Source organism: Manis pentadactyla, chromosome 7 (genome assembly GCF_030020395.1).
Source record: "Manis pentadactyla isolate mManPen7 chromosome 7, mManPen7.hap1, whole genome shotgun sequence".
Taxonomy (NCBI): Eukaryota; Metazoa; Chordata; class Mammalia; order Pholidota; family Manidae; genus Manis; species Manis pentadactyla.
The window spans coordinates 103,681,374-103,696,496 of record NC_080025.1 but is presented as its reverse complement, the minus strand read 5'-3'; the positions used below and the strand labels follow the sequence as shown (position 1 = coordinate 103,696,496).

General features: G+C 50.7%; 1 protein-coding gene across 7 annotated transcripts in view; it reads left to right on the top strand.

Moving 5' to 3' along the window:
* The window catches only part of CRHR2 (corticotropin releasing hormone receptor 2), a 46,523-nt gene that overhangs the window by 20,782 nt on the left and 10,618 nt on the right, over nucleotides 1-15,123 (top strand). For 5 of the 7 annotated variants that reach the window (XM_057504629.1, XM_036897391.2, XM_036897395.2 and 2 more), the window contains 5 exons: nucleotides 10,421-10,506; nucleotides 11,918-12,027; nucleotides 12,328-12,445; nucleotides 14,277-14,430; nucleotides 14,943-15,003. In XM_057504629.1, the coding sequence (XP_057360612.1) occupies nucleotides 10,421-10,506; nucleotides 11,918-12,027; nucleotides 12,328-12,445; nucleotides 14,277-14,430; nucleotides 14,943-15,003 (529 nt within the window). The remainder of the gene's footprint in view (nucleotides 1-10,420; nucleotides 10,507-11,917; nucleotides 12,028-12,327; nucleotides 12,446-14,276; nucleotides 14,431-14,942; nucleotides 15,004-15,123) is intronic. The other 2 variants (XM_036897396.2, XM_036897394.2) reach the window with 1 other exon arrangement.

Below are 15,123 nucleotides of genomic sequence, written 5' to 3'. Positions count from 1 at the left end.
CCAGATGCAGCAGCAGCCCAGAGAAGGGAAGGAACTTGTCCACAGTCACACAGGCTAGTCCATGGCAGAACCAAGTTAAGCATCCATGTGTCTGAGTTCCCTCCAGGGTTCTCCCCACCACCTATGCTGCCACTTCAGTGGCCCAGGTTCCTAGTGTCTGTGCTGTTGTTTGACCTATGTTAACTCATTAAACCCTACACTCACCCAATGATGGAGATACAGTATTATCCTCAGATTACATGTGGGTAACTGAGGCACGGAGAAGTTAAGAGACTTTCCTGAAATTACACAGCTTGTAACAGAACAGGAATTCTAACTCAGCCTCTGTTGCCTCCCAGAAAGTAATTTTGCTGGGTTAAACAGAGAAGAAATTTATTGAAAGGATATTGGGGAGGCTATGGATTTACTGAGTGGGCTGGAAAACCAGATTTGGGGCCCCTAGCCAAGAACTCAGGGCAGAGCTGGCCCAGCAAGAGGACCCTCACTCTCCCTGGTCCCTGCTGCGATCACTGCCCTGGGGCCTTAAGCTTCCTGTCATGGCTCTCAGGAAGCTTTCCCCCATCTCCATTTTGTGGCCCACAACTCACTAATTCGCTCAGGGCAGATGCATCTGATGTTGTTGGGGTGGCGGGGTGGAGAGGGTGCACCCTAGGTCACACACTCCAGCTCTGCCACCAGGGAGCCTGGAAGGTGAGGACCTGGTGTTTCAGCTCTGTAGCAGGAGATGACCTCTGCCTGCCCTAGGTTTCCTCAAGCCCATACGAGAAGCAGGCTCAGCACTGGGCCATGCAAAACTATCATAATGTCCATACACAGTATAACCTGGGGCCAGTGTCACCCCCTTCCTGAGCCACCATCTCCCTGTCTGTAGAAAGAAGGGAAATGGATTAGCTAGAAATGGTTGGCCAGAGGTGGGCCCTGTATTCCATTTCCCTTCCACCTCCCACTGTTCTACAGGGACTCTTCTGAGCCCATCTCTGTGTGTGTGTGTGTGTGTCTTTCTGTTTCTATTTCTGTCTATGTTTGGTTCTGTCTCTGTCTCTGGGTATATTTTCTCTGTCTCTTTCTATGTTTATGTCTCTGTCTTCAGTTTTTCTCCTGTTTGCTATCTGTACTTCTCTCTCCTTCCCTCCGTCCCTGCATCTTTCTCCCTCAGTCTCATTCCATATCCCCCCACATCCTCCCTCCTTCCCCGCTTCCCAAATCCTCTGTCTCTCCCTCCTCCCATCCCTCATTCTACCTGCCCTACTCTGGCACCCCCTGTCGCCTGTTCCTGTGGTCTTTACGGCTGCAAAGGAGGGTCCTGCTTTGTGTCCCCTCTGAGTGTAGCTCAGCCTCAGCCTCCTTGATCTCAGGCTCCCCTGATGTCCTGTTGGGAACAGCCAGGCACATCTGTACTGAGGCATCTGCCAGGACAGGGGAAGAAAAGACATCCCACCTCACCCAACCCCATGAGGAGGGCTAAAGGTCCCCACTTTACAGAACCCAGACACATGCTGAAGCACTGGTTAAAACGGAAACAAACTGAGTGGTCTCCCTGAAGAGGGATCTTCCCACTGGGTCTGCCTGCTTGTGCAGGAATCCCTCTCAAGCCCTGAGAGCACAGGGGTGACAGGGAAGGTGCCCTGCCCTCAGAGAGTCCCAGGCTGCTTAAAGACCAGGCTGCTTACATCAACAGTCAGGGATTGGAAGGAGGGGCCTGCTGAGCACGGGAGCATTGCAGGAAGGCTTCCTGGAGGGGTGGGAGTGGTTCTTCGAACAGTGGGGCCGTCATGTTTGTTGAAGACAAGCCTGGTGCAGGGATACAACTTCTCGTAGGGTTCTAGATAGACCCTGGCCTCTGGGCTGAGGAAGTGGGTGCTGTGAATCCAGAAATTCAGGTCTGCCTTCTCAGCGCCCAGTGAAACCTGATCATACTCTGATCCCTAAGGCCCAGCAGCCAGGAGTAACCCTGTGTGTGAGAACTGTTTCCCACGGGGAGAGAGGGAAAGTGGGACACCCATAGCCATCACTGAGGGTTTGGTTAAGAGGAGAAGGAAGGAAGAGAAGTGGTTGCCCTCTGGCCGTCACACACCCCAGAGCTTCCCAGACGCAGGGCCTTCTGTGCTGAGCCCAGCCTGCCCTCCCCTGCTGCCTAAGGGTGCGAAATGACTGGCCCAGAGAGGAAAAGGCACTTGGCTCAGGTCCCACAGAAAGCCGGGGCCCTGACTGGCCTTTGCTGGCTCTGGGAGCCCTTGGCCCTTGCTCTCCCATTTCTCCACCCTTGCATGCTTGGGGTCTAGGCAGCCGAGAAGCATAGTGGTGAAGACTTAGCTGTCCCTGTGCCTAGGAACCCTTCATCCTAGGGAGGAACAAAGGCAACAACTATCCCCTGATCTTCCCTCCCTCCCTGTCCAGGAATCCTCTAGCCACTTAATGGTCCTTTTCCTCCAGGCTCACCTGTTCGTGGTTTTGTGGGTCTTTTGCCCTCTCCCCAGTGGAAAGGAGCTATGCAAAGAGGCAGAATACCTGAGCCTGCCTTCCAGGGGCTCCTGTGAGAGAAAGAGACAGACTGACTTTGCCCTTAAGTGAAATAGCACAGCCACGGCTGTAGGATCACATGGGAGGAAGTTGATCCCAAAAGGAGGGGAAAGCAAGTTGGGACGGCTTCATGGGTGTAGTGTTGTTGCAAAGAGCCTTGAAAAAGTGGGCAAATTATGTGCCAGCTGGAAGCGAGAGTGGGAACAGACATGGAGAGGAGAGGCAGGTACAGAGAACAGGCCTGAATCATGGAGGCTTTGAATTCCACACCAGAGAATGGGCCTCCATTTGGATGGCTTTAGAGCCCCTGGCTGCTTGCTCAGAACCCCAGGGTGCAAGGCCAGAACATTCTGGAAGGAGGCAGCTTGATTTTCAGGATGTACCATCTAAATCTAAATCCAGGCTGGCTGTGAACTTTGACCTTGCCTTTTCTCTCTCCTCCCTTCTTCTCAGTAAGTCAGAGGCTGGAGCATCCTTCCCTGCCCACTCCCTTCTCACCCCCAGCAACCACAGCAGAGTCTGGAGCCGTCACAGCAGAGCCCCAGCCGCAGTGACTCTTGGGGAGCACCGCAAAGGCCCCAAGTGCGGCCTACCCACCTCTGCCAGGTGCTCCAGAGTCTGCAGGGCTCTCTTTCACAGCACCCATGGTGGTTGGGGCTGGGGTGAGGGAGAGCAGGAGGACCCCAGGCTCAGATTCAGGAGGCCCAGCCTAAGTCCTGGCTGTGCAGTGATTCCTGATGGGGAGGCCCCCCTCATCCGGGCCTCGGCTTCCTTACCTGTGTGAAAGGAATGGAAAACACACGACCCTGTGCGGCCCTGTCACAATGCTTCTCAGGCTCCTGGGGACAGCCAGGGTGTCGTCATCAAGGGGAGCAGAGGATGGCCTGCAGCCCGCAAGCAGCAGTTTTGTCCCTGGGGTCGTGTCTGTGAGAGTCCTTCTCGGGCCAACAACGGTTTTCCTCCTTCCGGTGGTATGGCCTTCCATGAGCCACCACAGCCTGGCCTCTTGGGAGGTGGCAGCTGTCTGCACTACAGGGTCTGAACAACGAAGGCCTCTGGAGAGAGGTAGCCCTTGGTCCCTCGGAGGGCTGCCACTCTTGAAGGGAAGACGCTGGGTCCTACCCACCATAGGTGTCTTCGCCTCACATTGCCTCACAGAAGCTATGGTTGAGAGCCAGTTTTAATTCTGGCTGAGCCACGGAGTGCTTTTCTCATGTTTGGGCAGGTTTTTCTCCTCTTTTGGCCTCAGTTTCTCTATACTACATGAAGGGTGAGCTTGATGAGTTCTCATGGCCCTCTTCTTCTGAGGTTCCTCCTTCCCACAGCATCCTCTGCCTCAGGGGTCCTCCCCACTGGCCTTTTCCTCCCTGCCTCCCTCTGCAGACTGCACGCTGGTGTCATGGCGACAAGGCCATTGAGTGTTGCTAGGGATGACAGCAAAGAAGGAACCCTATACAATAGAGGCTGGTGCTGGAGCTGGACACCTCTCCCCACTTGCACTTCCCCAGGGGAGGGCAGTGATCTCACACAATGAGCTGGATTCCAGTCACATCCCTTCCCTTTTTCACGGACCCAGTGTGGTCTCCATTAAACTGCTCTGTGGCTCCCTGACTCAGTTTCCCCACTGTCTTTCCTAAAGATGGACATTTACCCCTGCCATGCCTACTCAAGTGTGGAAGGGTGTCATGGGTGAAAAGTCCTTTGGAAATAGGGAGGTGACGGTTTTTGGAGATCCAGAATGGACTGTTGGGATTGCTCATCCAAGATCTCACAGTCAGGTGACCCCGGGGAGGGCCTTCCCAACATGGTGATTGGGTTGTTGATGGCCGATTCTCAGTCTCTCGACCCAGCACTCCTTCCAGATCAGCCTGGTTCTGGGCCTGAGCGATCATTGCCAGCTGTTAACCACCCTTACCACCAACATGCTATGATCAGACCAAGTCAGGAAATGTTCAAACTGGGCCCCAGAGTGAGCCAGCCTTAGTCAGCTGCAGCAGTATCTACACAAGGTGGGAGGGTTGGCTCGGGCCTGGTTTGAGAAGCTCAGGGGACCTGTACTGTTGGCACCATGACTATGCCACACTTCCTCATATGGTCTCTTGACTGGAGGTAACAAAAATTAGTCATGCCCCACAGCTTCACTGCCCAGTCCAGCTAGTGGAGAGTTTTCCCACAAAAGGTAAGAAAGGTGACCCAACGTGAAGTTCGAAGATTTCCCATCAAGGTCCCAAACGAAACAGGAAGGAGATGGCTGTGTCTGTAGTAGCCTGACTCCTGGGAAGGGCAGTAAGGGTACTGAGGTGGGATATCTGGCTCCCTGGGCATTTTCTGCTCTGGGGATCTGGATGCTAAGTGGCTAAGATACTGCCGACGGAGCACAGCTGGCTGCATCTTATGGAGCCCATTGCAGCAAGGGGAGCCTCTCCCTTCCAGAAACAGACTCCAGGGTCTCCCATGAGAAGTGTGTCCCAGGGAAGAGACATCTAGTTCTGACTCTTTGTTTCTAGGTGACCCCCACCACATCACCCTCCCTGTTTGAACCCCTCCAGATCAAATGAGGGAGAAGTTGCCTCCCTCTCTTAAATTCCCAAGAAGATGCCTGCTGCCTCAGTTTCCAGTGTGCTGTGTTTCCTGGGAAAGTTGAGGCTTTCTTGCCTGGGATCTGGAGGATGCTGATCACAGGCTTGCTGTTTTAGACTGACACGCTTACACCTCATGGGGGTGGACTTACAGTGCCAGCAGTCCTGGCAGTGGGACTCAGCCTTCCTATGGCATGTGCACAAGACCCTAGATGCCTCCTGCATGTGTGACTATTTTACATTTGCTGTGTAGATTGGCTCCTAGGGTGGCAGACTACCCTCTTGGCCCTCTCATCATCGCTCAGAGTTCTGCAGTAACAAGACAACAGCAAAAACTTGGTCCATCCTTAGCCCCTGTGTACTCAGCTCTGTGTAGCCCTTAAGAAAGGGCCAGAGGAGAGGGTAAAGGCCTTGCCCCCTGGGCTAGCTGGGCAAGCATGACCCCTTTAGAGGGGTCAGTGAGAGAACAGTCCTGACCTAGCATGACTAGAAGTGAGCAACCAAACCCCCAAGCAGTCCTGGAAGCACTTGGAGGTAGAAGAGCTGTAGCTCTCCAGGGTTCCCCCTCTGCATGTAGGGCAGGGAATGGGGAATAGTATTCTGCTGTCCGTGGTCCTGAAAGTTCCTGTTCCACACAGTGGCCTCCTTCCTTCAGTAAATGTTGCTTCTAGTCCTTCTCACCTCTCTGCTTGCACCTTCACATCCTCACTTCTTGTCCTTTTTTTTCATATAGCCAATGACCATGGTGCTGCCCTTCCCTCTGTCCCACTCACTCCGCATGTCCAACTTACCCCTTGCACTCCTTTCCCTATAACTACCACCAAATATGGTCCCTCATGCTCTCTGTTTCGCATGACCTGTCTCCCGTACCTTGTCAACTAGACAATCAGAGATAGAAATGCCAACCTAGGGAACACTAGGCATGTTTGGATTATCACAATGGCTTAAGGGTACTGCTGGCATTTAGTGCATTGAAAAGTCCTGCACAACAAATATTTGACCCACCTGAGATGCCAATAGCATCACTGAGAAACAGTTTACCTTTTCTGAGAGGGGAAACTGAGGCTAAGAGGGAAGGGATGTAGCTAAGTCACTTAGCCATCCAGAGGCAATACTACATCTAGAATATAGAGCCCCATCTTCTCTCAGCTAGGCTTTTGAATCCCTCAGGTAACTCCCTGAACCAATAACTCTTATTTTTGAAAATGTCCACATCTAAAAGAGGGAGAGCCCATTGTAATGGGGACTTCCCACAAGCCAGTGTCTCTCTGGGGGAAGAGTCCTGGAACACTGATGGGGAAGGGACCAAGCTTCCCGGGCCACAGAGCCCTGAAAGAGAAGACCCTGCCCACATCTTCCAGACCCTAATGCCCATGGCAGGCCACACTGCACACCATCAGCATCGATCTTTGGCAGGGGCACCTGTGTTGCTATGGTAACAGGCACCCACCTCACTGCATCCATCCCCATGATTCTAGCCTGGCCACCTGCCCTCAGAATTCCATGGTTTCTGAATGGGGACCTCTTTGTATCTTACTCTCTCATGTCCAGAGCTGTGCCTGAGGGCTCTGCATCCTCATTAGCCAGCTCCCCTGGACAGCTGGGACCATCTGTCTTCCAGTCCTCTGGTACCCAGTGTCTATAGCCTGAATTTCATCCCCAGGCATGACTGGAACCATCCCACCACCACATCTCAGGCCTCAGACCCTGCTTTGCAAGGTTTCAGCTCATCTGAGTCAATTTGATTCATCCCACGTGTACTCGATGGCTCACTCCTGAGAAGGGACCTGGTGACTCCAACTGGGTCTCTGCCTACTCGTCTGTCTCCAGGGAGCTTAAGTTCAGGAGCAAAGTAAAAAAAAGGATCAGGTCTGAAGAGATGAAGTCCATAGTGAATTATAGTAAGTGCTCTAAAATAGATTTTTGTTTTTCAAATTTTTTATAAGAGGATTGTGAACTCAATTTAGTGGGACATGACCAGCATTTGTGTATGAAATAAATAGAATTAATTAGAATCTAATAAAAAACATAGCTATGGTCAAAATAGATTTTGCTTTGTGAAACTAGATCACTAATATGTGTGTGTCTGTGTTGTGATACGAAGTGCATGTGTTGCTGTGGTTCAAGCGCAATGGAGTGTCAAGGCCTGTTCTAAGAGGAGACAAGATATAGGGGAGATGTTTAGCAGAAAAGAAGAGATTGCTTAAAAACCTACAGTGTTGGGGAAGCCTCCAGGAGGAGGTGGCATTTGAGCTGGAGTTTAAAAGGCAGGAGTTTGTTGTTTGTTATGCATCAGAAGATTGGAGACTGACGAAAATTAGGCTTGGGGTGGATTAATGATTGTGCATTGAGCACTGACCCCCCTATACAGAATTTTTTTGTTGTTAACAACCATTTGATCAATAAATATGAGAGAAGCCCTCACACACACACAAAATATATATATATATATATATGTATATATATATATATATATATAAACACACTTCCAATTGTAAAATAAATAAGTAACCGGGATGTAATGTATAGCATAAGGAATATAGTCAAAATATTGTAACAACTTGGTATGGTGATAGCTGGTACCTAGAATTATCATGTATATAAATGTTGAATCACTGTGTTGTACACCTGAAACTAATGTAATACTGTGTGTCAACTACCCTTCAATAAAAATAATAATAATAAAAAAATAAAAAATAAATAAAATAAAAGGCAGGAGTTTGTCTGTGAGCAATGGGTGAGAGTGAGGAGGGTACTTCAAAGGGTGGTTCAGCATAGAGCTGGTATCTGCTAGTGCAAGTGACACCTGCCGTGTAGAGTGGTGGGATGGGTTAGGAAGTTAGACTGGGGCCCAAGTGTTGAGGGCCTTGAATGTCACTCCAAGAAAGTTTGGCTTTATTCAATCACTTGGGCATTTAGGGTGAAGGATAGAGAGAGTAGAGTGGTCAAGAGAAGAGGCAGGGAGGCAAGACAGAAGGCCGTTGTGCCAGCACAGGCAAGACAACTAGAGAGAAGGCAGAGGGACAGGCAGAAGGGTTGTAGACTCCAAAAGAAGAAAATGAGGAGAGAGAATCCACAGAACTTGTACCCCAAGGGCATTGATGTAACAAGGTCTCACATTTGCAATCTTTGTGTTCTGACTCCCTCTCATCCGCAAGCCTGCCTCATGGTTGGTACCACTATGAGATATCAAACTTGGGAAATAGGTATTCTGAGGTCCTGTACTTGGGGAGCCCCACACTGATTAGAGAGAAGACAGTCATGTCTGGACAACTCAGGCCAGGTCATGAGCAAGAGTTGGAGTGTGAAGCTCAGGCTTTCAGGAGTCCGGGGGTGAGGGCTTCAGGAGAGAGAAATCCATGAGACGGGAGCAATCAAGGAGACATTTCTGGAGGAAAGGCCTTAACACTGAACTTCAGGAAAGCTGGATAACTATGAACACATCCTTAGAAGATAAAAAGGTTTTCTGCCCTTTGAACCACAACCAGGACTAGGGTCTGCCTCATCTCACACAGGCCTGCTGAGAGGAACTCTAAACCCCTATCAATATAAGATTGTTTATTTTATAAAAGGACCTACCCTTCCCAAGATACCTTTACGTGGGTACTTTTTGCTTCACCCCACACCCTGTCCTTTAGTTCAGGAACACCATTGATCCCATGTGTCAAATGTTCTTAACACACAAGTCTTACGTAGTGAAACAATCCTGAGGAGAGAGAAAACCCAACGGGGGAGTATAGTGCCATGATTAGGGGTAAGGAGTGGGGTCCTCACATTGGGGTCAGAACTGGCCTCAGACCAGCACTGGCCTGGCTGACTGGTGACAAGGCCCAGTCCCTCCCAGGGGCAGGCCTCATGATGATGGGCCTGAGAGGCAGGGATAGGCCAGTGACAACCCTGAATCTGAAAGACCTATGAGCTCAGAGCACCAAATTAAAAAACAATTAAGCTAATAGGATCTCCCCCATTGTTTCTGCTCCTCAGCAAGTGCTTCTTAATAATTCTGTTGCTTTTAACTCACTGTCATTTCAACGGAAGTAGATTTTTAAAGTAACCTAATTATTTCAGAACTCACTGCTTCCATACACAGCCTTAAGTATGCCTCCCGAACTCTGTAACTCTGTACTCTGTGAGCTGTTTGTTTTAATTAGCTTTATATTGTCTATGTAACATCAACCCAAAAGAAAAATCCACAAGCAACTGTCCGTTAGCCAGACAGCAGAACCTTAGTACAAATCACCCCCAGGGGCTCACCCTGAGAATCTGCAATCAAGTTGGGGAGGTAAGATATATGTTAATGGTGCAGTGAAGAGCGGAGCCACCACAGGGCTTTGGCTTTCTCAGATGGGAGCGGTTCTCCCTGACTTCAGGGGGAGGGTGGGCTACCTAGGGGGTGGCTTAGGAGCTAGACTTCGACAAGCAAGCTAGGATGAAAAGAAAGGTAAGAATGGCATTCTTTGACCTTCACTAAAACTTCCATTTTTGCACATCAGACAGTGATGCTCTGAAATGTCTTTTCACACATCACATTCCAACTTTAATATGGAAGCCAGTTCTCAAACATTTAGAGCTATCACATGTGGTCTCCCAGGCAACTGTAGCTCAAGGTCAGCAGCATAAATTTCCCCAAATTCCCCTCATTCCTGTGTACCACTACTCAGTGGCCTAGGGGTTAAGAACACAAAACCTGAAGCCATGATGTGTGGGTTTGAATCCTGGCTCTCCCTCTTCTCATTTTGACATCTTTGGAAAGTAGGTTAAATCTCTTTGTGCCTCAGTTTCCTCCTCTGTAAAATGGGTTAATATTAGTACCTACTTCATGGGGTTGTTATGAGGATTAAATGGACAAGCATATATAAAATAGAGGATCTGATGTGTGGTAAACAGTTACTTTGTAAATGCTAGCTGTCGTTAAAATGGAAATGCTGGTACTGGTGGGAAGAAATATCTATCTCATAAGCACAAAGTGATTGAGAGAAGGATTGAATTGTTTGGTATGCTGAAAGCAGTGAGTCTTCAGCCACAACCCAGGGTCTCAAAATTGGGTTCAGTTTCAAACCAAACTTGAAGAATGTGTGTGAAATGTTCGTCAAAGATTGTATCAAAAATGGGTTTTATCATGCCTTTCAGCTACTATGTGTAGTAGGCCTTTTGTTCAATTTTCACATAAATGATTTCCATGTGAACTTTCAGATACATGTTATATTTCCTGGCCTAGAGAGACTGACAAGTATGGACCTTATCTTGGGAGCACCAGGGTGCCAGAGAGTGTTCTTGAGGAGGGGAGTGACCTGCCTCTCGGTGGTTGGTGTCTTTTGTAGGGAATGCCTACAGAGAGTGCTTGGAGAATGGGACGTGGGCTTCACGGATCAACTACTCACAGTGTGAGCCCATTTTGGATGATAAGGTGAGTGGCCCCCACCTGCCTGACCCTGGTCCTCATGTAAACATTAGGACTCAGGTTGAGTACAGAGGATCCCAAGGGTGGTAGGATCAGTCCTTGTGCCACCCAAGCACTCCTTCTGTACCTCTTTGCCCCTGCCCCCATTTCCTTCCTGTGCCCAGTGACCCAGTGGTGGGGTAGAGAAGGTGGACACAGAGCACCACCTTCAGGAGAGCTCAGGTTGGCAACAGACCCAACCCAGGCGGCACAAGACACAAGAAGGGAATGAACATGTAAGCAGTGCCCCCATGGACTCTGTGACCTCCTTCTTCCTCTGGGCCTCAGTTTACCCATCTGTCGTTCTGATTCTGTGACTCCACGTGGAAACAAGGGCAACCTCCAACAGGGCAGCCCTGGGGAGCTGGGTCCCACTCTTACCTCGCCTGCCCCCTGTCCTAGAATTGGATTTCCATTCTGCCTGTGGTGCCGTTAGAACTACGCCTTGTTCTGACCCAGAATGATACGTCCCCCCTCCATCTCCTTCCTCATTCACCTACTACAGCTTCCAGTGGGGCTGGAACATTTCCCAAAGGGAGCTCAACTTCAGAGGAAAAATATGTGTCTACCCTGAGATAGTGATTCTATAAAATGTGAGCCAGAGCAGGTCTGCAGTGAGGCCGTAAGAGTGGCAGGCAGGACCAGTCACGAGGGAAAGACAGAGGTTCCTCCCAGACCTCTGTCCTCACCCTCCATCTGACAGCCTCCTCCAAGCAGTGGCAAACCAAAGTAGGGGTGGGCTGGGGAATCATTTGCTCTGGCAGGAAGGGGTATTTTATCACTGCCTCTGTGAGAATTGCAAGCACGTGGCAATAATAAAAAGCAGACTGCTTTTTATATGGTTTTAATGTTGTTTTTAAGTTCTCTATAGACAATGCACCCCCTCATTGCTGCACCCAGGGCAGAGTGATCCCAAGGTGCCCCAGACTCCCCATAGGTCTTTGCTTCTGAGGCAGAGGGCAGGTTGGCTCCACTGTAAGATGTCAGAACTGAAGCCCCGATATATGTATCAACTCACCCTGAGTCGCTCAGCCAGCTAGGGTCTGAGCTGAGATTAAACACAGGTGTGGCAGCTCTCAGGGCAAAGTTAAAAGAAAATAAAATCTGTATACCCACATCTCTGGCATATCTCAAAATACACTGTATCCAAATCTGCCCTAAAATTGCATGGTAGGAGGCCTGGCCACAGCCATTTATACCAACCCCCCCCCCACACACAGAGTGAATAGGATCGAGCTCTAGGAGCCAGGCGTGGTGATAACGCCTGGAGCCACTCTGTCCCCAAGGTCAGAACACGCAGGGTGGCCATCACTAGCACACCCAGCCTCTCCACTTGCCCCCTGCCTCCGTCTGCCTGTGTGTCCATCTGTCTGTCCAGCAGAGGGAGTACGACCTGCACTACCGTGTTGCCCTCTTTGTCAACTACCTGGGTCACTGTGTTTCTGTGGCAGCCCTGGTGGCTGCCTTCCTACTTTTCCTGACCCTGCGGTGAGTCTCCCCCACCCCCTGCTTTTTCCTTGCCCCTGCTCCCACAGTGGCCCCTTCACCTCTCCCAGACACTGTCACCTCCACTCCAGGCCAGTGGACAATGGGGGTTTGGGGAGGTGCCAGGGCACTGCCCATTGGCAGGCATGCAGGACAGAAAGGGGTCTGGCTCTGAGAGACCCACTGTGGCCTCCACAAGTGGGAGTTGGGCTCCTGGTACAGCCCTACCCTCACCCCAGGCTGAGTCCCTACCTGGCCTCAAGGGACCCTGTCCCAGCTGATCCCTACCTGGTCTTCCCACAGGAGCATTCGCTGCCTGCGGAATGTGATTCACTGGAACCTCATCACCACCTTTATCCTGCGAAATGTCATGTGGTTCCTGCTACAGCTCATCGATCATGAAGTGCATGAGAGTAATGAGGTCACTGGGCAGAGGCTTGGGGCTGGTCCGGGGGTGGGGGAGGCTCTGGGTTCTAGAAGACACCCACCTCTCTTTACTGATCCTCAGGTACATACCTGAACCTGAGTTCACCTCCACCCCAATCATTATCCCTGCAGTGTCAGGGCTGGGGGATCAGGGGAGGCCTGCCCGACGGGGATCTTGGGAGTAGTGCAAACCTAATACTAGACTTTAGTTAATCCTCTTGCATTCCCATCTTGTGAATTCAGAGAAGATGACGCTGAAATTAATCTGTTGAGATCATCTCACTTAATTCCAATGAGAGACCTGTAGAGATTATTTTCCCATTATACAGATATGGAAATTGAGGCTCAGAGTGGTTAGGTGACCCTGTAGTGATGCCCGTACATTTGGGCCAGCAGACTCTTGAGCAGGCCATCCCACATGGTAGCTGCCCTCATCCTGGATTTGTATCAACTGCTGTTGTACTGTGTCCAGGTCATTGTAAAACCCAAGACTGGAATGGAGCCCCACACAGAGTTCTTTGGCACACCATTAGAGACTTGCCAATACATCTTCTTTGGATGTTTGGACCTGAGCAGACACCCAGCATCAGCACCAACTGAGTTCAATCCAGTTTTGGGGGTTCTGCAGCCCCAAATTGGTTTGTACTGATAAGGCATTGCTTAACTTGGAGAAAAAGCAGGGTTGGGAGGAGGGAATCTTTAGCTTCCCACCTCAGCAGGACTTTATCAGAACAGAGGAGAGAGACAACCACGTGGGGTCCAAGATCAGAGCTGGGAGCATGGGGAAGGCCACAGGGGCAGTGCTCAGCTGGGCAGGGGGGGTTACCTGACAGTGAGGGCTACCAGAGCTAGAGAGGGAGTGGGCTGTGCACGGGGGCTGGTAGCTCCTCAGCAACACGGCTCCGCTGACCACCATGCCCTGTGTCCTAGCCTCAGTTCTGTGGGTTCCCTGGGGACAAACCCCTGGGAAAGATGGCCTTGTGGGATCTGTTGAAAAGCGCTCTGGCCTGGAGGCCTGAGCCCTGGCTGTGACTCACTGTGGCTCTGGGTGGGCTTTTCCTCTGCCCAAATCCCATCTCCCTTCTGCAGGGTGCTTGAGAGGGTAACCCTGCTCCGGGGGACAGGGAGAAACTCCCCAACAACATTCACTTCTTGGTGCCTGCCTTTGCCATCCTTCATCTCCTTTAACCACCCTGCAGTCGGCATTACCATTTTCTCCATGTCATGGTCAGCAAGGTGCAGCGACATGCCAGAGGCCAGAGTTGGTGAATCTGTCTCAGCACCAGTAATGACCGTGTTAAGCCCAGAATCCCTCAAAATAAGAGGTTTTGGAGAATCACCTCCATGGCTGCAGCTTACCTTCTAAGACCCAGTGCTATAATTTATATAACAGTATTCTTTTAATTGACTCACCACTTTTTTTCTACATGACATTGCATATTCCATCGTTAAATGGAAACCAGTTTGACTTGCTGTGGATTGAAGGTGACCCTCAGAAAAATGACAATGTGAACAACATTGTTGTTCAGTTCTAGTCTCTGCCTGCAGAAAGCTCAGAGCCAGACTCTCTCTCTCTATTGAAAAGGGAGATTAGAAAGAGCTGAGGAGAAGTCACAGGCACACTGGGACCCGTGAAGACTGGCACCTTAACTTAGTCCGAACCACTGAACGAGGGTGAGGAAGGATGAAACGTCCCAGAATGAGACTCGAGGGTGTTTGATGCCATGTGCATGAACCCACTAAAATGGCATTCCCTTCCTCAGGGCCCATGCCTTGCACATGGGCCCTGGCCCCTGGCAGCCTCTGACCGCCGCCCGCCCCTGCAGGTCTGGTGCCGCTGCATCACCACCATCTTCAACTACTTCGTGGTGACCAACTTCTTCTGGATGTTCGTGGAGGGCTGCTACCTGCACACGGCCGTTGTCATGACCTACTCCACTGAGCGCCTGCCCAAGTGGCTCTTCCTCTTCATTGGATGGTGTGAGGGTCCCAAGGGGTCCAGTGGGGCCTAACAGGGAGCCCCCTGCGCTATTGATAATGTTGCCTCCTTTCAGGTCCAAGGGCAGATCCTCAATTCTACCTGCCATCCCAAGGATAGTCCTAACATGCAGTCCATATGCCTGAGGAAGAATCAGATAGTCTCTCCTAAAGGACATCCCACAGTAGCCCTCTGTTCCTTGCTTGACATGGCCAATCCAAAGACCTTTGTATTTGGCTTCAGAAAAGAAATTGGCCACCTCCACTTCCCTATCAAAAAAATCTTGTAAAATCACACTGTCCCCTCATCTCTCTGACTGCTTGGAGGGGATGCAGAGCATGGGGGAGGGGTGGAGACGGGGCCCAGGGACAGGGGCCTTGCAGTCATGGATGGCCAGCCATTGGATGACTGGAAACGGGATCCAGGTCCCTTGTGTTCACCCCACCCTGTGTTCTCCCAGAGGGTACCCTGTCTATCTGGCTGTCCACTGCAGCCCATGTCCATACTCTTTCAGGTGTCCCCTGCCCAATCATCACCGCCTGGGCCATCAGCAAACTCTATTTTGAGAATGAACAGTAAGTAGGACAAAACAGCCATGGGGGTTGATGGATATTAGGTCAGGTCAGACACGGACCCCAGCCAAGCCACAGAGCATCTGTGCAAGGACAAATTCACTTTATGATCATCCTTAAACT